Here is a 21,290-nt window from a genome sequence, read left to right on the forward strand (position 1 = left end):
TCAAGCCTCTGCAGAGCGGCGGCAGAACTGGCCAAACTCCCTCCGCGGCTAGTAGGCATAAGTTCAGATGGAATACAGCAACATTTCAATGCCCAGGTCCACCTTTTTTTAAGCTTTAACATAGCTCTTGGTGAGGACACTGGCAGGAAAGTGGCCACATCTGAGACAGTGAGCATATACACATTTGTTGCGCTCAGTGTATGACTATCATTCCCTTTGAGGCAATGGTTAATTCAGCAATATTCAAACTTACCAAGTAGGTTCCCATTTCTTTTTCTAGGACAACTTGTTCATATAATGTAGCATCAATGTCAGCTTTTAAGGCCTGCACCTTCCTCTTCACCTGCACATGGTGCTTCTTTTGGAGCCAGTAGGGAAGAAGAGATTCCATAATTTGATTAAGGATCTGGGAGGTAATAAGGAGAGTGGCCAAGCTCTAAAAAGAAACACACAAATGGAATTTGACAATGTAATTTGTATGGAATCTGTATAATCACACAGTAAATAAAAATGGAATCTTCAACAAATAGTACACTATTAATAAAAACTAGGATTGAAAAAGCTAGCTGCTAGAATAAATGTTTCCAATTTACTGTTTTTTTCAGTTAAGACATACTAAAATACAAAAAAGTTGTAATATAAATAAGATTATAATAAGAAATAAATCAATTACGAGTTGGCAGGGGAACAATTTTACTTGAAATTGTGTTTTTTGTCATCTCATCCTTGATACAACATAATAATCTACATGATATTGGCAACTTTGAAAAAAAAAGTAGTTTGGCAAAACTTAAAAAAAATTATAAAGCGAATATATTCTCCCTCCTTGTAGAAAACCTAGAAAAGAGAAAAAGTCACCCATAATTCCACATGCATGATGCAACCATGCTAACTAACATCTTAGGATATTTCTTTCCAGTCACATGTAAAAATACAAGTAGCCCATAGACTGTTGTTGACTGTATTATTCCCAACCTTCACTCCTATAAATACCGCCCCCTGGATACCTGTGTACCATGATTCCTTGCCCAATCTCTGATGATCTACTAGGGATGGATTAAGGTTCTTGGCAAAGCTGCCCAAGTAGTTTCCTGAAATGCTGTGTCAATTTCTACTTACCCCAGATGGACAGGAGTGTTTCCATCACATACCACCTTTGCTGGTATTAAAATTATATTATTTAAAAAGTCCTCCCCTATCCCCATCCTTTATCTCCTATTTAAAAAGGAGACTCTCTAAGGTACTACAAATGAGAAGTCATACCCTACTAATATACTAAAGGCAGGACAGAAGACAGTATGTATATCCAACTTACCAATTTCAAAATGTATTATTCTGAACTTTCAATTTTCAAAAAAAGTAGCAATATATGTAATGTTGTTTTTTTTTAATTTTTTTCTCACCATAGCATATACCCTCCCCAGTGTCCATCACCTAGTCACCCCATCCCTCCCATCCCCCTCCCCTCCAGCAACCCTCAATTTGTTTCCTGAGATTAAGAGTTTCTCATGGTTTCTCTCCCTCCCTAGTTTCATATTGTTTCATTTTTCCCTCCCTTCTCCTATGATCCTCTGTCTTGTTTCTCAAATTTCTCATATCAGTGAGGTAATATTTCTCTGGTTGACTTATTTCCAGTGTTCTTAAGAACACAGCATTTAATTTTACTTTATGCAAGCTGTTAGAACCATAACTACAAAATCTTCTGTTTCTGATTATACAATTTCCTAAAAAATGATCCCAAGTTCTCATATAAACACTATTATGAAGCCTAAGCTTTTGATATTTTTTACTAACAACCACAGTATATTAAAACCAAGAAGGAATAGCACTTACTGATAGCTGGCTCAATTATAAAAAAGATAATTTAGATGGCAATAATTTGTACTCAATTTATCATTCCCTGGCATTTGTGGTCCAAGAATGGCAACACACCAAAGTAAATAGCAAACTTCTTAAACACTGCAGAAAAGACAGCAGTGCATGGGATCTGCTGGTCTCTAAAGTTTCACAAATAATTCATTTCAAAATGAAATGTATTTAAAGTCCTATCAATCACCCCTCACTCTGGGACACACACAAAATTTCAATTAAGGAATACACTTTCTTCATTAGAATTGCTTTTACAAGCTTTGAGGTGAACGGTTTATTTTCCAGTACTACATGGTTAACTTTACAAGTGTTTTCAGTTGAGTATGATATACAGTGCAATTGCTAATGGTTTTTTATTTAGAGTTGGCTTAGAAAGATACAAAATGTAAGGTTTTATTTGTAAAAATAATAATGTGAAGACGATCACATTCCCTGAATATAAGAAAGCACCTCTAAAACCTGTAAGATGGATACCTTCTGCTATTCACTCACCTGACGCAACAGCTTCATATCCCTCAAGACAAAGGCAATGTAGAAAAGTGAGGCAAAACAATTCAGAAAGTTGAACTGCCAAAAAAAGAGAGAGAGAGAGAGAGAGAGCAAGATTTCACACTCTTTTTACAGTACTTCAACAAAACTATAAATATAGCATTAAAAATGTGAAGAGGGGACTTCCAGTCCTGACAAGATGGCATAGACTTGTTTCTCCCTATTCCTCCTCCCTAAGCATGTCCATAAACTCTGGAAAGAACACCAGGGTGAGCAAAGGAGGACTCTGGTACCTGCCTAGAGCCTGGAGGACAACTGCTTTGGGAGGCCAGGACAGTTCCAGCACATCTCCACTACATTCCAACACACCAGCCTTTCCCACCCTCAACCAGCAGCCCAGATAGCTGGGGCGGGCTCAGTCCCTGCTAACCCCACCTCACCGCACCCCCCTGTCCATCTGAAGAGTCGTGTGGACTTGGCAAGGGGGATCTCTCCAGAGTCCTCACTAGCAGTGCTTCCCTCCTGCAAGCCAGGCACTCCTCTTTGCCACAGAGAGATTCCCAGATGGCCAGACAACACTGGCATTTGGACTATCAATTATTTCCAGTGCTAGCCTGAGGCCTTCACAGACTTTTTTGGTATGTATGACTGCTTGGACCTTTTCTAATGTCCAAATTGCTAAAACTGTTGAATTTTTATTACCTACTTATGAAAAATTTTCTATTTCCTTACCACTCTTGCCTCTCTAAGTTTACCTCCTTCCAGAAACCTAAATACCTTTCTATCAGTAGCTTCTAATCTGTTAAAGCTTGAAAAACTAGATCAATAAGCTTCTTAGAATGATTACTATAGCTGGAACAAAAACTTGTTCCTCTGGAACCCTTTCTTAGGAGTAATGTACAGTGAGAGTTCAGAGAACTCTTTCTGCACCTTTATTGATCCTCAGTTATGTTACTAGTGGCTGAGATAACCTCCTGATAAATGAGGGGCTTCCAAGCTGGTATTCATCATTTATAATGATGGAAAGAGGCATAATGTGTGAGCTTTTACACAAAGAGCAAGCAGGTTACACCAAGCTTTCTCTCCATTTCTTTCCTCCTACCCACTAAAACATGCTGAGAAAATCTTAGACTTTGGAAATTTCTTTCACAAAATTAATGGTTCATCTAACGATACATCTTTCAAAAAATGTAATGGTCCATCACTGAACTGAATTGGAAGAATTGTTGAAGAGTGAAACAAAGAAGTCACCAAGAGGAAGAGAACAGAAATATGTCTATAACGTCGTTAATTAGATTTTTAAATAACTAGAAATTGGCTATACTACCAATTTCTATACTTGAAGTCTTACAACACACACATAGGTAGTAAGACTACAGAATGCATATGAAAACTCACTTAATCAATCCTTCCCTGCCTATACAAAATATAGTAACTATCCGATACCATAAATTAGAAGCCAGGCTTCCTATTTATCCTCCTAACTATTAACTAATATACATAGGTTTCAAAATTCAAATGGATTTGTATATAAAAACTATACTCACCACTAAAACTTTCAGAATTAGATGATTCTGGTAGGCAGATTCCAATCTGTGATTCTCTAAAATATTAGAAAGGAGAGGAAATTTCTCTTACATAAGCACACAGTAGGAGATGCCATCATGGGGTGAAGGCAGATGAGCTGAGCCAGAGACGTCAGGCAACAGAGCCTCAGTGAGTGAACATGCCAGAATGCCATTCACGGTTACCACTTAACCCACAACAACATCTCACAGGAAGAAACTACACTTGGGACACATTTTTCACAGTACTGCGAGAGCACTGTGTTCTGTAATTATTTTTAAAGTATTATTGCAACGAAGAAATGTGGGAAGAATTGGCAAATGATCCCACAGACAACCACCCAGGAAAAGACTCTGAATAAATAAAACAGAGCAACCTCTAAAGAGGGCAGTAAAGTTTCCGTATGTCTGTCTTACAAGGATTAACTTAAAGGGCAACTCAAATCTCCATCCCCAGCTAGGGAAAGGAGACACAGGACAGGCCCTGAGACAACCACGTGAAAGAACAAAGAAGATTCTTAAGAGGAGTGTCACCCTGCAGAAAGGTGGTGTTAAGCTCAAGTGGACCGCAACCCCACTCAGCTACTCAGCCACGGTCTGTCTTTGGGCAAGTCACTTAACCTTGGGATACTCAGCCTCCTTGCCTACAAAAACTGCTAACGCCCCCTCCTTCCAGCGTCACTGTCAGGCTAAGAAGTAAAACAAAACTTCAGTCCAGTTTCAGCAGAAGGAAAGCACTCAATAAATAGTAGTTGTTAAATGACTGATAAAAATAACTTAAATATCTTTATAGTCCATGAAGTTAAGATACAGACTTCTTCCTAAGGAATAACAGTTCATATTTGCTTGTTTGAGTGAATAAATAAAGAGTGAATGGCCAGTCACAACAATTTTTAAACTACACCCATTCCCCTTTTGCCGCAGATGTATATATACACAAGAGTACCCGCTATACTAAGGCCAGTGGCAGTCCTCGGTGCTCTAAACCACTAGACCATCAGCTCTCAGACACCATACATAGTACAACTAGCCAAAGTATCTGAAGTTAATTCAATCTACTTTACCCCCAGCAAAAAATACAAAAAATACAAAATTATAGTATTGGGATCACAGGTTTTAGACAGAGAGGTGTGGATTAGCCTGGCTCAACAATTTCCCCGAACATTGTTTAACTCTATCCCTAAGATGGTGACATAACTTCCATTTCATAGTGTCCTGAGGAGGTGAAAATGAGGTACCACGGACAAAGAGCGGGGCACCTGGAGTGCAGTAACCAACATTCATGTGTGACTGCCACGATAACCAGGAGGTGAGAGCATCAGAACCCACAAAGCTAATGAATTCCTCCTTATGTCTCTAGAGTGAGCACACAGCAACATCTCCTTGCTTTGCAAAGCAGCAGGGATGGGAATCCTATGACCCAAGCAACATTTCCTATAGGCAAATAAGACATAAATGCAAGCATCACGTCTTACCCCATGAAGTTAGAAACTCAGCAGCGTATCGATAGAGGCGGTTCATGATCTCAATCACAATGGCATAGATGATGCTGGGCACATACAACAGGACACTGGTCCACTCTGATCCACTGCTCTCGTGTAGACTCAAGGCCCAGGCCTCCATGTCAAAGTAAATCATCATGACATACAGGGAGAAATAGAGACAGAGGCACACAAAGGGCAGAGAGACCAGGTAAATGCGCAACTGCCTCTTGTAGCTGGGGTAGAGAGGTTCCTCCCTACCAGTGACAGGATTGATACCCAGGACCCCATGGAATCCCGGCCGGGGCTCCTCAAACTGTCTCTTCATGACAAGTGTCCCCCACCTGTAGGTCATACTGGCACAGCCACGCTTCCACACTTCCAGGATCACTGTGGACCAGATCAGGTTGAAGGAGGCGAAGATCACATACTTATCATAATCTTCCCACACAAATAAATAGTAAGGTAACCCAATGACCGCCATAGGGATTAAGGCAACAGTGAAATATTCCAAAAATCCAAAGTAAAGAGCGATTGTTTCCCCAAAGTAGCCACGAATACGGTCTACAATGAAAGGGGGGGAAAAAAAAAGACTGTAAGTACAGACTACCAAAGACTTTCACCATTTCAAGTAAACTTACTTATTTTTGTAGTTAAGTGAAGGATCATTTAATACTCTCATTTCCCAATCAGTGTACAATGGTAAATCTTCTTCCATGCATTACCAAGACCCCACTTGCCTGGAGATCCAGCCCAATACTTGCCCCAGCTTAGAGCCCAGGCCATAGCTGCTGGGGATGCTCTGAAAGGCACCCAGGATCTGTTTCCTCTTTACTTCCTTATCTGATGAATGCCCTCTTCCCAAAGAAAAATTTAGCTTGGGGCTTGTCTCAAATATCCATGATCCTAGCCTAAACACAGTCATAGCCAATGAGCCATTTTAATTTGGGGGTTTGTGTTCTCTACCTTTCTCTCACTTTAATATCATATCTATAGATGTTCTTTTCAAAGAAGACTCCATCCACAGTATCTCCTCCCACTGTCCAAAAATATAAATTTTCATCAATGTGCCATGGCAAATGATTCAATACACTGAAGAAAAGCTATTCAAAAGTATAAAACAATATTCTATACATTAACTTCTAGAACAGCCACGGGACACATTTATCTATACCTTCATATAAGAACTGGGCAAAAGAAGGGACAAGCGACTTCACCATTAAATACTCTGTAAACACAACATGAGCTAACTCAAAAGGGGTCTCTCGAACACTCCATCCTTTGCCAGCTGCATCTACCTGGGGGAGTGCCTGGGCTGTAAAAGCATCCTGCACTGGGACCAGGGTGTGATGCAAGGGCTGGGGAGGTACAATAATGGGGTTACTATTTCTTGGTTCGTTTCATGCAGTTAAAACTTTAGGATAATGTGTCAGATCAGTCTATGCAGACAGGTCAGAGTAAACTGGGATAAGCTATTTCCCCCTATCCTTATTCTTCCAACTAACCCATGAACATGATAAAATAGTTGGTATGATCAGGTCACTTCAAATCTGAATCAGGTTAAAGGATATCCGAAAAATGAAAAAGAAAAACAACAACTACAAAAAAAGGTGCTCATGGTCCTGGTCTCCAAAATCACATGACCTCCCTCTTTTGATCTTAAGGGGAAGGTCAAGATTTGCCTGTGCCCCACCTGCTATCCCCAGTCCCAGCACTCCCCAAAGTCTCACGCCCTCCACCACAACCATGCTCAGCCTCCACCCTCAACTCACTTTTCCCCTCACTTTCTAAGCAGTTACTGGATACTATCACCTACAAGTCCTAGAGGCAATACTTAAATTTACTACATCTAGATGCCACACAAATGTCAATTAGTGTAACACAAAACAACTAGTGTATTACCTAGAACTATAAAAAATGAACATTTCCTTTCAAAGAATTCAAGAAAAAATTCAAAATGCAATTTCAAATTTTCATCTTAAAAACAGATTTTTATTTACTGTGACAGTATTATAGTATCTGTTTTCAGGAATGGAAATTGGAAATAAAATTATTTTAGAGGGATTCCTTTGAACAAAATCAAAAGAGAAATGCCCTTGAAATATGGATAGCAATGCTTATAACAAAATCTAATAGCTTAATAAACTTATGCTTAAAAAACATAAGTAAGCCATGGGGTGCCTGGATGGCTCAGTGGGTTAAGCCTCTGCCTTTGGCTCGGGTCGTGATCCCAGGGTCCTGGGATCGAGCCCCACATTGGGCTCTCTGCTCAGCAGGGAGCCTGCTTCCCTCTTTCTCTGCCTACTTGCGATCTCTATCTGTCAGATATATAAATAAAATCTTTAAAAAAATGTTTAAATAAAAAATAAATAAATAAAACATAAGTAAGCCAAAAAACCTGAACATTTATTCTGAAGTCAGTTTGCATGCAGTAATGCTAACACATACCAAATAAACTAATGGACACTCTTATAACTAAATTCAGAGAAAATGTATAGATTCAGTAATATACACCAAGATACTTACAAGCTAGGCCTGTTAGTCTGCCCCTAAAAATGAGCACAGCTTGGTCTGCTCAAATGATTAGCTCTAAAGAAACAGAAATTTTCCAATACAAGATATTCATAGTCAAATGAAATTCTCATAAAATCTGTTCTACTCCAACTCGGACATGTACTCATGAAGGCCACACTGAATAGCCTGTGTTGTTGGTGAAATTTAAAGAGAGCTTGCCATTCAGCCCATCTGAAATGCTATTAGAAATAAAATAAATTACTAAATAGGTCATGTAATAGGGTAGAGAGGTTCCTCCCTACCAGTGACACCATCTTATCTGACCCCAATTTTTGCCCACAGAGCCTTGCCCAGCAGAGCATTAAACATCTAACCAATATGCTAAGAAACATGCCACTGTTGAATCATGACATCTGGTTGGTAGTCCTTCCTCTTCCCTACGAGAACAGGTATTGACACATACCTAGTGGCTGATACTTGAAAGTAAACCGCGTGTACCAGCTGTCCTCAAGCTTCTTCAGTGCTTCATTATCATGCAGTGGGAACACCTGAATCACGATGCCAGAGGTGAGCAATCTTCTCACTGCAGACGGAAAATGGGCCAGACTAGATAAAATGGCTTTGAGATCACTCGTGATATACTTCTTCAAATGCTAGAGAGTCAGCCCTGTAAGGAAGGGGTGTTGTACAAGGAGCAGTGGTATACTGCCTATTCTGAAGGTGTATATTCTTTTGTTCTTCACAGTGTAAATATCTTGACTATTTTAACTATGAAAGCAATACAACTTTATGTAAAATTATAAACCATACTGAAATGCACAAATTAGAATTGGAGAGATCCTCCCACAAAAAATAACCAGTGTAAACAACAATTTTGTGTAAGACCAAACTTCAAAACATACATCCATAAATATATACTATAAAAATAAAAGTAGGATCATTCTATACACATTGTTCTGTAATTTTTTCTCATGTAGTAGTGTATAACAAATGTTTTTCAATGCCATTGCCTAGAAACATGAAATGTCCTTTTTAACAGTATCATAATATTCCCTTGTATGAAGTGCTAAAATTTAATCCTCTGTTGAAAAATACTTGTTCCCTGCCCCCCGCTTTTTTGCCATTATAAATGTTAAAATTCAGGGTACCTAGGGGGCTCAGTCAGTTAAGCATGCCACTCTTGGTTTCTGCTCAGGTTACGGTATCATGGTCGTGGGATCCAGACCCACATCAGGCTCCATGCTCAGCCAGGAGTCTGCTGGAGATTCTCTCCCTTTGCCCCTCCCCACTCCACAAATACGCTTGCTCTGTCTAATAAATAAATCTTAATAAATAAACAAATGTTAAAATTCTTATACACATATCTTTTCCCACCTGCCCACTATTTCCTCAGACATACTTAGCAGTAGAATTAGAAGTAGAGTTAGAAGTAGAAATAGAATTGCTAGGTCCAAGAGCATATTTATTTTAAATTTGAACAGCAATTATAAAACTGCCCCTAGAAAGACTTTACCAATCTGTCCTCCCACCACAGTGAAGGTAAGAAGACAGTGTTCAGTTCCTTTTATCCTTGATGATACTGAATATTTGCAGAATCATTTTCATCTTTTCTAATCTGATAACAAAGGCTTACATTTACAAACAGCAAATAACAAAACCAAATAAAATCATACTTTCAGCAGTCAGCTGACTAGTACGATTTTATCACTCCTGTACATATACTTGAAAGAGACAAATGAATTTACCCAAAGACAATATCCCCTGGTAATATGTGAAAACAGGACATTCTCTCATCCATAAATTATTTAGAGTAACTCAGGTGTGTGGGTCTTCAGATGTGATCAGGATGTGATCAGCAGACATGGAGAGCTCCGATGCTGTGCCTAGTGCCATATGTGGGGAGATGAACTACTTTCTACACAAGTTTCTAATAGAGCCTCTAACTCAAGAGTACAGTTGCTTATAAGATGGAATTTGCATAAAGAAAAGATGCTTTGCTGTTTTCATCCACTGATAAGCTTTGAGCTCTTCAAGGCTTATCAGCTCACCTCTTCCAAGAGCTGCCTCTCTTATCTCCTATCTACCTTGTCACCAAAGACAAGTGATGAGCATATCAAGCAACAGGCCCTTCAAGGAGGATGAAAATGAACATCTGCAACATCGAAGCAAAGTATGTTTTGAGTTTTCCCTGTAGAAATACTATATATAACAAAGAAAGATGCTATTTTCGACAGATGGCCCTATCAGAAAATCTTCAGAGTAATTTAAAAGTAAAGCAGGGGCGCCTGGGTGTCTCAGTCAATTAAGCGTCTAACTCTAGATTTCAGTTCAGGTCATGATCTCAGTGTTGTGAGATCTAGCCCGGATCATACTCCACACCTGGGTGTGGAGCCTGTTTCAGTTTCCCTCTCTCCCACTCCTTCTAACCCTGTCCCCTCCAGCTCTAAAACATAAAAATAATAAAAATAAAAATAAAGTTAACTTCTTAGAAATGAACAAAGAATCCTAAACAGGAGATATGTGATACCAACAATAGGAAAAAGCCTGGGTCTGAAAGAAAACTTCTTAATCGATGAGTCTTACAATTATATCTCACACAGAAGTTATAAAAAAGTCTTAAAGGGGCACCTGGGTGGCTCAGTCAGTTGAACATCAGACTCGGTTTTGGCTCGGGTTGTGATCTCAGGGTCATAATATCGAACCCCAGGTTGGGCTCCAAGCTCAGGAGAGAGTCTGCTGGAGATTCTCCCTCTTCCTCGCCCTCTGCCCCTACCCCTCCTCTCATGCTCTCTCTCTAAAAATAAATAAATCTTTTTTTTAAAAAGTCTTGAAAAGCAAGGGATGTGATGAAATCCTTAATGACTAAAAAAAACACACTCATTAATTAGCAGGAAAAGATACATGGTTTGTTATATTAGCCACTGATGCTGTCAAGTCTATTTTTTAATGTTTTTATTTTGAAGTATTTCAGTGAGTTTTTCTTTCACTCACATGAGTGAAAGTCGGTCATCCACAACTGTTCGGATTCTTCTCTCTTATTTGAAGATGCACAGCTGTACTTTACTCTTTCTTCCATCACTATCCTTTTCAATTACTGTGTCAAGTTATTCAACTTTGAACTGACAACATCTAAATTATTTTACTATTTCTAAGTTCTTTTTAAAAAACTGACTGCATTCTACTATAGATGACTTTCTCGGCAGGCATAAAAACCAGCTACTTCTAAAAAAAGGACCGTGAACTGAAAGACTCAGAATATAAAGCCTCAAGTCCTAAATTACCAGGCTTCTCTTCACCACCAATGCCAAAAGCGTGGTTCCAATTTCAGCTTCTAAAAATAGAGGTTTGTCTTTTAATCCTTTAACTTTCTCTTGTTAGCGATGAATGTAATTAAAATGACCCTTACCTTCAAAGGTAAGATGCTGTGTAGGTCTATTTAAAGACAGAAACAACGGTTTCCCAGGAGGATGGAGATGGCAGACTGGAGCTCATCTCTCCCCAGACACACCAAGACTACAACTACATATAGAACAACTCTGTCTGAGAATGACCTGAAGAGTAACAGAACAGCTCTTTCACAGAAAGAAAAAGTCACACTAAGAAGCACAGGAGGGGCAGAGAAGTGGTCTAATCAGGACCCAAATCCACATCATGGCAGCCCACAAGTGGGAGGGATAGCACATGCAGGGAGGTCCTCCCTGTGAAGGGTTCAAGCCCCATATGGAGGTAACCTTGCCACAGGAACCTGCACCAAGAAGATGGGCCCCAAAATGTCTGGTTTTAAAAATCAGCAGGGCTTAATCCCAAGAGAGCAAGAGGGCTACAGGAAACCAAGATTCCACTCTTAAAAGACCCATCCACATATTCGCTCTAAGACCCAGTGTCAAGGCAGCAGTTTGAAAGTACCCGGGCCATATATGAAGCAGATTCACTGACTAACTTTAGGACATGTGCCAGAGGTTCAGGGAACTGCAGGAACATTCTCCAGGAATGGAAGCGCTGGCAGATGCCATTTTTCTCACCCTACCTAGCTGGCCTAGTACTGGTGAGAAAGACTTCTGACATTCTCCATCTACCTAGCTAGCACTGCTAGCCCCACCCTGGTATTCCCCTGCAGACCTGCCCTGCTCAACTCTCCGCACTCTGGAAGGCACCCCCCACCCAAAGTAGTTCCCACCCCACCACACCCACCAGGCCACCTCCACCTTAACTGGTGCTCCCCTAAAGGGCCTCCCATCTACTATTAGGCCACAACAGTTGTGGCTCACCCAAAACAGGAGGGAACACACAAAGGACAGCCTTGGACCTCCTGATTCGGGTGACCAGCAAGGGACTGCACTTCTAGGCCCCATAGTACACCTTCTACAGAAGGCCACTCCTTTAAGACCAGATGTTGCTGATCTACTTAAAACACACGAACACACACGAACACAAAGAGGCAAGATGAGAAGACAGAGGAATATGTTCCAAATGAAAGAATAAGATAAAACCTCAGAAAAAGAATTAAATGAAAAAGAGATAAGCAATCTCCCTGAAAAAGACTTCCAAGTAATGGTCATGAAGATGCTCACCAAACTCAGGTGAAGAACTGATGAACACAGCAAAAACTTCAAGAAAGAGATAAATAATATAAAACAAGAACCAATCGGAGCCAAACAATATAATGACTAAGTTGAAAAATATACTAGAGGGAATCAGCAGCAGATTAGAGGATGCAGAAGAATGGATCAGCAATCTGGAAAACAGGGTAATGGAAATGACCTTAACTGAATGGCAAAAAGAAAAAAGAATTTTTAAAACCGAGGATAGTTGGGGCACCTGGGTGGCTCAGTCAGTTAAGCATCTGCCTTCGGCTCAGGTCATGATTCCAAGGTCCTGGGATCAAGCCCCACGTCGGACTCTCTGCTCAGCAGGAAGGCTGCTTCTCCCTCTCTTTCCCTGCCCCACCCCCCATCAAATAAATAAATAACATCTTTTAAAAAAAACAACTGAGTATAGTTTAAGAGACCTTCAGGACAACATCAAGGCTACTAACATTTGCATTTTACAGGTCCCAGAATGAGAAGATAAAGAGAAAGGAGCAGAAAACTTCTTTAAAGAAGTTATAGCTAAAAAAGACAAGGAAGAGACATCCAGGTCCAAAAACGAAAGAGAGCCCTGGGCAAGAAAACAGACATCCAGATCCAAAAAAGGAAAGACAGCCCCAAAAAAGATGAACCCAAAGAAGTTCATACCAAGATACAAAAATAGCGAAAATGTCAAAAATTAATGAGAAAATATAAAAAAACAACAGGAAATAAGCAACTAGTTACATACCTGAGAACACCCATAATATTATCAGCTAATTTTTCAGCAGACTTTGCAGGTCAGAAAGGAGTGGCACAATATATTCAAAGTGTTGAAAGGGAAAAATCCACAAAGAGAAACAAGGTTATCTACACAGCAAGGTTATCATTCAGAATTGTAGTACAAATAAAGAGTTTTCCAGACAAAAGAGTTCATCACCACTAAACCTGCTTTACAGGAAATGTTAAAGGAACTTCTTTAAGTAGAAAAGAAAAGGCCATAACTAGAAGAAAATTTTGAAAGAAAAAATATAGCTGTAACAGTGAACATATAAAGTAAAGGTGGTAGATCAACTATTTATAAAGCTAGTATGAAGGTTAAGGACCAAAGTAGTAAGTCAACAATATTTACAACAGTTAGTTAAGGGATACACAAAATAAAAAGATGTGAAATATGATAACAAAAACATAAAACAAGGAGGGGGAGAATAAAAATGTAGTGTTCTTAGACTGTGTTCAAACCTAAGCAACCATCAACTTGAAACATACTGCTATATACATAGGGTATTATATGTGAACCTCATGGTAATCACAAACAAAAAAACCTATAATAGATACACAAAGAATAAAAAGAAAGGAATTCAAACATAACACTAAAGAAAACCAGGAAATCACAAGGGAATAAGCAAGAGAAGAAGAAACACAGAAGAACTACAAAAACAATTAACAAAATGGCAATAAGTACATACCTATCAATAAGTAAATATAAATGGACAAAGTCTGCCAAGTGTACCCAAATGATATAGGGTGACTGAATGGGTAAATAAATGAGACTTATCTATATGCTATCTAAAAGAGACTCATTTCAGATCTAAAGACTTGCACAGACTAAAAGTGAGGAATGAAAAAGATATTCCATGAAAATGAAATGAAAAGAAAGCTAGAGTAGCAATACTTATGTCAGACAAAATGGACTATAAAACAAAGAGTGTATAACAAAAAGGGCCCTACATAATAATAAAAAAATCAATCCAAGAAGAGGATATAACAATTGTAAATACCTATTACACCTTAGTACACTTAAGTGCACTAAGAAGCACTTAAGTATATAAAGCAAATATTAACCGCCAAAAAGGGAGAAACTAACAATAATACAATAATAGTAGGGGACTTTAATACCCCACTTACACAAATGGATAGATCATCCAGGCAGAAAATCAATTAAAAAAAACAGTGACCTTAAGTGACACATTACACCTGATGGATTTAACAGATACATACAAAAAATTTCATCCCAAACCAGCAGAGCACATATTCTTTTGAAGTCCATTCAACAGGATAAATCACATATTAGGGAACAAAATAAGTTTCAATAAATTAAAGAAGACTGAAATCATATCAAGCATCTTTTATGACAATGGTATGAGACAATAAATCAACTACAAGGAAAAAATGAAAATATATCTATATACACAGAGGCTAAACAATACACTAATAAACAACCAATGGTCAATGGATCAATGAGAAAATTAAAAAAAAAACAACAACACAAAAAAACCCCTTGAGACCAATGAAAATGGAAACACAATGTCCCAAAATCAATGAGACTCAACAAAAGCAGCTTAAAGGAAGTTTATAGTAGTAGAGGCCTACCTCAAGAAACCAGAAAAAATCTCAAATAAACAATCTAACCTTACATCTAGATAAACTGGAGAAAGAACAAAGCCCAAAGTTAATAAAAGGAAAGAAATAATAAAGATCAAAGTGGAAATACATGAAATAGAGACCTCAAAAATAATGGAAAAGATCAATGAAACTAGTAGCTGGTTCTTCAAAGGATAAACAAAATGATAAACAAGAAGAAGAAGAAGAAGAGGAGGAGGAAGGAAGAGGAGGAGGAGGGAAGGAGGAGGGGATGAGAAGGGGGAGGAGGGGGAAGAGGAAGGAGGGGGAGAGGGAAGTGGGGAGGACATGGGGAAGAAGAAGAAGAAAGAAAGGAAGGAAGGAGGGAGGGAGAGTACAGAAACCAAATAAATACAATTAGAAATGAAAGAGAAGTTACAACTGACAAAACCACAAAGGATTATAAGAGACTACTACCAACAGTTACACGCCAACAAACTGGACAGTCTAGAAGAAACTGATAAATTCCTGGAAACCCTCAATTTTCAGGGAAGACTGAAATAGGAAGAAAGAGAAAATCTGAACAGACTGCTTACTGGCAATGAAACTGAATCAGTAATCAAAAAACATCCAACAAAGAAAAGACCAGAACCAAACACCCTCACAGGTGAATTCTACCAAACATTTATTTTTTTTAAAGCTTTTGTTTGTTTGTTTGTTTGTTTATTTAGAGAGTGTGAGCAGGGCGGGGGGGGGGTGTGGAGAGCAGAAGGAGAGGAAGGATCTCAAGCAGACTCCATGCTGAGCACAGAGCTCAACATGGGGCCCAGTCTCACAACCCTGAGATCATGACTTGAGTTGAAATCCAGAATAGGACACTAAACTGACTGAGTCATCCAGGTGCCCCTCTACCAAACATTTAAAGAAGATTTAATACCTATCTTTCTCAAACTATTCTAAAAATTTCAAGAGAAAGGAACACTTCTAAATTCATTCAATGAGGCCTGAATTTACCCTGATACTAAAACCAGACAAAGATTCTACAAAAAAAGAAATTACAGGCCAGTATCACTGATGAAAATTATAGGTAAAAATCCTCAACAAAATATAAGCAAACCAAATTCAATAATACATTAAAAGGATCATATATGATAATCAAGTGGAATTTATTCCAGGGATGAAAGGATGGTTCAATATCCTCAAATCAGTCAATGTGATATACAACATTCATAAAATGAAGGATAAAAATCATATGATCACCTCAATAGATGCAGAAAAAGTATTTGACGAATTCTACATCCATTTATGATCTTTAAAAACTCTCAACAAAATGGGTGTAGTACATATCAACATAATAAAGGCCACATGTAACATAAAACACAAATAACATCAAACTCAAGGTTAGGAACAAGACAAGGATATCCACTTTCACCACTTTTATTCAACATAATATTAGAAGTTCTAATTGCAACAATCAGACAGCAAAAAGGAATAAAAGGCATTCAAATTGGTAAAGGGGAAGTTAAATTGTCACTATTGGCAGATAGCATATTATACATAGAAAAACCTAAAGAATCCTAAAGAATCCACCAAAACTATTAGATTAAATGGATTCAGTTAAGATGAATGAGATAAAATTAATACATAGAAATCTGTTGTGTTTTTATACACTAATAGCAAAATATCATGAAAAAAAATTAAGAAAACAATTCCATTTACAATTGCATCAAAAATAATAAAAATTTCAATAGACTATGTCTATAGTCTATATCACTAATCACTAGGGAAATTCAAATCAAAATGACAATGATGTGTCATTGTGTCAGAGCAGCTGGTATCAAAAAGACAAAAAATAGTAAGTGCTGGCAAGAATATGGAGAAAAAGGAACTCTTAAGGACTGCTGGTGGGAATTTAAATTGGTGCAGCTATGGAAAACTGTATGGAGTTTCCTCAAAAAGCTAAAATAGGAATTTCATAACATTCAACAATTCCATTTCTGGGTAAATACCTGAAGAAAATGAAAACACTAATTCAAAAAGATAATCTGCACTTCTATGTCCATTGCAGCGTTATTTACAATAGCCAAGATATGGAATAAACCTAATGCCTATGGACAGATGAATGGATAAAGAAGATGTAGTATATAAACACACATACAGTGGAATATTACTCAGCCATAAAAAGAATGAAATCTTGCCATTTGCAACGACATGGATGGACCAAGAGGGTATTATGCTAAGTGAAAAATGTCAAACAGAGAAAGACAAATACCAGATGATTTCACTTATCTGTGGAGTCTAAAAAGCAAAACAGGGACACCCAGATGGCCCACTTAGTTAGGTGTCTGACTCTCAATTTCAGCTCAGGTCATGATCTCGGGGCAGTGAGACAAAGCCATGGTGTTGGGCTCTACACTGGGTGTGGAGCCTGCTTAAGATTCTCTCTCTTTCTCTCTGCCGCTCCCACTCCTCCCCCTGGCCTCATGCTTTCTCTTTAAAAAAAAAAAAAAAAGCAAAACAGATGAACAAAATCAAACAGACTTATAAATCAGAGACCAAACTGGTGGTTGACAGAAGGGAAGGGGATCAAGGGATAGGAGAAATAGGTAAAGGGAGTTAAGAGGTATAAACTCTCAGTTATAATTAGAAAGTCATGGAGATATAAAGTACAGCACAGGGATTATAGCCAATAACATTGTAACAACTTCATATGGTGACAGATTATAACTAGACTTACGATGGTGATCATTTTATAAAGCAAATAAATGTCTAGTCACTATACCATATACTTAAAATTAATAAATATTGTATGTCAACTATATTTCCATTAAAAAAAATAAAACTAAACAACCTACACCAAGATTCCTTCCTTTAAGAATGCTGAATGGGGTGCCTGGGTGGCTCAGCCCTTAAGCGTTTGCCTTCAGCTCAGGTCATGATTCCAGGGTCCTGGGACTGAGCCCCGCACTGGGCTCCCTGCTTGGCGGGAGGCCTGCTTCTCCCTCTCCCACTCCCCCTGCTTGTGTTCCCTCTCTTGCTATGTCTCTCTCTGTCAAATAAATAAATAAATAAAATCTTTAAAAATAAAAAAAAGACTGCTAATGTTCTGTTGTCAAATACTAGGGTTCTTACTATTACAACCATTTATTGATTAGCTAAACAAAGCAAAATCGAACTGAAGGGAACTGATAACTAACCTAGTTTATAGTCAGACCTCGAAATTAAATAACACAATAATAATACTAACACAGTTGCTTCTGTCTTTGGCTAATTAACACATGTTTACTTCAAAAGCAACAACAAAGTCTCTCTCATGTCTCCTTACAGCGTCTCTGTGCAGGTCATGCTGCCTCCAATCCAGAAGAGGGATGATGAGCGCACAGAGCACCCACAAGAGGCGTAGCTGCTGCCATGCCCCAGCACCCTCTCCCAGGTCTCACTGCACTCGAACAGTCAGGTGTGAACACACCACTCATGTCTCAATAAGGAAAAAACTGCTTCTCAGAAATAACCTGTGTTCTCAAAATACATTTATATTCCTGTATTGTTTTAATCCTGCTTAATAGAAAAAGTGCATATATGCACCAAAACACAGTACATGTATGTGTGCATTTGTGTGTGTGTGTGTGTGTGTGTGTCTGTGTGTGTATGGTGATGCACCCAGTGATAGATGTATTTATAAAGAGAAAGAGAAATATAGATATATATATATGTATTAATAGTTTAATCTTATATACATGCCTGCTACATGATATTTACTTGAAACTTTATTACTCTTATAAGGTCTATTAATAATATTATAAGACAGATTATATCTGACCACTCTATGTATAAACAGAAGATATTCAGAAATAGTTACTATAATGTCCAAAAAGAATGACAATATAAAACTAAAGATGAGCTGTGCCATCTCCCATCAATCAAAACATGATAATCTTCTGACAGACATTTTGAGACAGAGCTTTAACCTAAATAGCATCCCTTAAGATACAGTTAATACATAAGAAATTCCCAGCTCCCTTAACTCCTTTTTCTAAAGAAAATCTTTCATTGTGTTACTTTGCGTGACTATTAACTATTGGGAACCAATAGGAGAAGGCAGAGTCTTTGAGTGATCTCAGCTCACAGAGAAAACCAAGATGAATGCGACAAAGACACATGTAGAGACACACTTTTAGACGTCCGTCCACATTGCTCGCTGTGAGACAAGGGAGAGCCTGACTGCAAGCACCCAGGACCTCCTAATTGGCTGAAGGTCACATTCACCCCAACAACAGTTGCCATCTACTTAATGCAAGCTATTTAAACAGAACGTTGTAGCAAACAAAATCACAATCATCGCATGTAAAATCAAATTAAACCTGCAATAGCAGGGAGAATTTCTCATGAAAGGCCTGGCTAGCTCTCACAGTGCTGATGGGATCACAATGAGCAGGTTACAATCTCTGCTCCCAATTAAGCTGTGGGAAAGAAGACACCCAGGGAGTGTCTCCCGTGAAACTGAAAGGCCAAAAAAGGTGGGGAGGGGGCACCTGAGTGGCTGTTAAGCGTTTGCCTGCAGCTCAGGTCATGATCTTGGGGTCTGGGATTGAGCCCTGTTGCGCAGGAGGGGAGGGTGAGGGTTGGGGGGATATCTCTGCTCAGTAGGGAGCCTGCTTCTCCCTCTGCCTCTCATGTTGTCCCTCTCTCTCCTTCACAAATAAAATCTTAAAAAGAAAAAAAGCTTTTCTACTTATTGCTATGGACTAACTTCATGGAAATCTAAGATTTTAGGTTACTCTGAGTTTTATTAGCTCTAATATTTGCACTCTGAAAACAGTTCACACTTTATAATTATCCATAGCCCATATATATATCTCATTTCTTCTTCAACCAAATATTATGATAAAACACAGCATTTTAGGGATCACATTTTTCAAATATATAAAGGAAAACAATAATGCAGATTTTGAAAATCCAGCCTTGACCACGGAAATATGATTCTTACCTCAGATGTATAAAAAATTTTCAAATGACCATGATGAGATGATTTTATTATCTTTATATATATTACCAAAAAGAAAGAAAGAAAGAGAGAGAGGAGATCCTTGTTTATAAAACCCCCATCCTGCCAGTAAGAAAATTATTTCTATTACAGCTTTAGAACACCAGACAGGGCACCTATACACCCAAGAAAAATCCATTTACGTATATTCCTTTCAAGGTTTTCATTCAGCTGAAAACTTCTTTCTGAAGCAGCTGGGAGCATTTGGAAAACTGCTGCTCCAGAGACCCATGTGGTGGGAATGCACACACAGTCTCTGTCCCAGCCACAGAAAGAGGATGTACCTGTGCAGAAGCTAGCAGAAGGAAGCAGGGACTTCCACATAAGAATCTGAATGTGGATAAACAGGAAGAAATGGGAGGCTGACATTAACAACCAAGACGGTGCCTCAGCCTGTTTTGTACCCAGCTGTGTCTTATTTCCACTAAGAGATTAAGAAAGATTTAAAATTCTGGAAAGGCACCAAAATACTGCCTGAATACAGAATGTGGAACTCCTGGTAACAAAGAGTGGCAGAAAGACACCTCTGCCCTGTTCTTGCTCATGATAAAAGTTAAAAACAACAAAGGAAACAAGACAGATAAGGGAAACACCTATCTTTGATGAAACTAGAAAAACATTTATAAACCCAAATCACAAACCAAGAGACAAGGCTTTAAAAGTCAGCCCAGGCTACGCTAAGAGCATCCACGCCTCTGCACAATGGGGTCAAGGAGGAGAGGGCAGGGTTCTCCTGGACATTGAGGAGTGAGGACTGCCCCACTGCCCAGATGTGGACAAAAAGGATTCATGGTAGATCCCTGAACTGCATCTGCTGGAAAAGATAGTGGTCTGGAAGAACAAGCTCTCTAGAAAGTAAGTAATAACCACAAGTAACTGGCATAGAACTATGCAGAAATATTACAGGGAAAAGGAAACCAGAAACAAAGGCAGAGAAGAAACAAAGCAGGAAATTACAGCATTGAGCAATGAAAGCCTATGAAATTAAAGAAATGAAAGTAAGCCATCTCCCTGAAATTAAAACCCAAAGAAGAGCTATAAGAGCTGAAGGTGAGAGCTCAGAAAACTGATTTAAGACACACATAGAACTCCTACAGATGCAAAGTCATAATTAAAGCTAACAGGAAATACTGAAAACATAGCCAGGAAAATGGTAGACAAGCCTAAGAAAATTACATAAAACCTTAAATATATTTCAGAGAATATTTAAGAGTCCACATACACATAACTGGCTTACCTAAAGACAAGAAGAAAGTAAATACAACCAATAACTCATAAAAGTTTACTGAAAAAAATTCTTCTGCAATCATGGTAATCTTTAATACACACATTGAAAAAATATATGTCCAAAAAAACTGCTACAATATAATCAATATCAAGACATATGCAGATAACTAGGAATGTAGACAAATAAGAATCA

General features: G+C 38.5%; 1 protein-coding gene across 4 annotated transcripts in view; it reads right to left on the minus strand.

The window, feature by feature from the left end:
- The window catches only part of ANO10 (anoctamin 10), a 215,876-nt gene that overhangs the window by 176,151 nt on the left and 18,435 nt on the right, over positions 1–21,290 (minus strand). For 3 of the 4 annotated variants that reach the window (XM_032861382.1, XM_032861381.1, XM_032861383.1), the window contains exons 5-9: positions 8,382–8,501; positions 5,399–5,968; positions 3,906–3,961; positions 2,362–2,436; positions 254–436 (exon numbers count right to left, since the gene is read on the minus strand). In XM_032861382.1, coding sequence (XP_032717273.1) covers positions 254–436; positions 2,362–2,436; positions 3,906–3,961; positions 5,399–5,968; positions 8,382–8,501 — 1,004 coding nt within the window. The remainder of the gene's footprint in view (positions 1–253; positions 437–2,361; positions 2,437–3,905; positions 3,962–5,398; positions 5,969–8,381; positions 8,502–21,290) is intronic. The other variant, XM_032861384.1, reaches the window with a different exon arrangement.

The sequence above is a fragment of the Lontra canadensis genome, unplaced genomic scaffold (genome assembly GCF_010015895.1).
Source record: "Lontra canadensis isolate GAN:19392208 unplaced genomic scaffold, GSC_riverotter_1.0 scaffold20, whole genome shotgun sequence".
Classification (NCBI taxonomy): Eukaryota; Metazoa; Chordata; class Mammalia; order Carnivora; family Mustelidae; genus Lontra; species Lontra canadensis.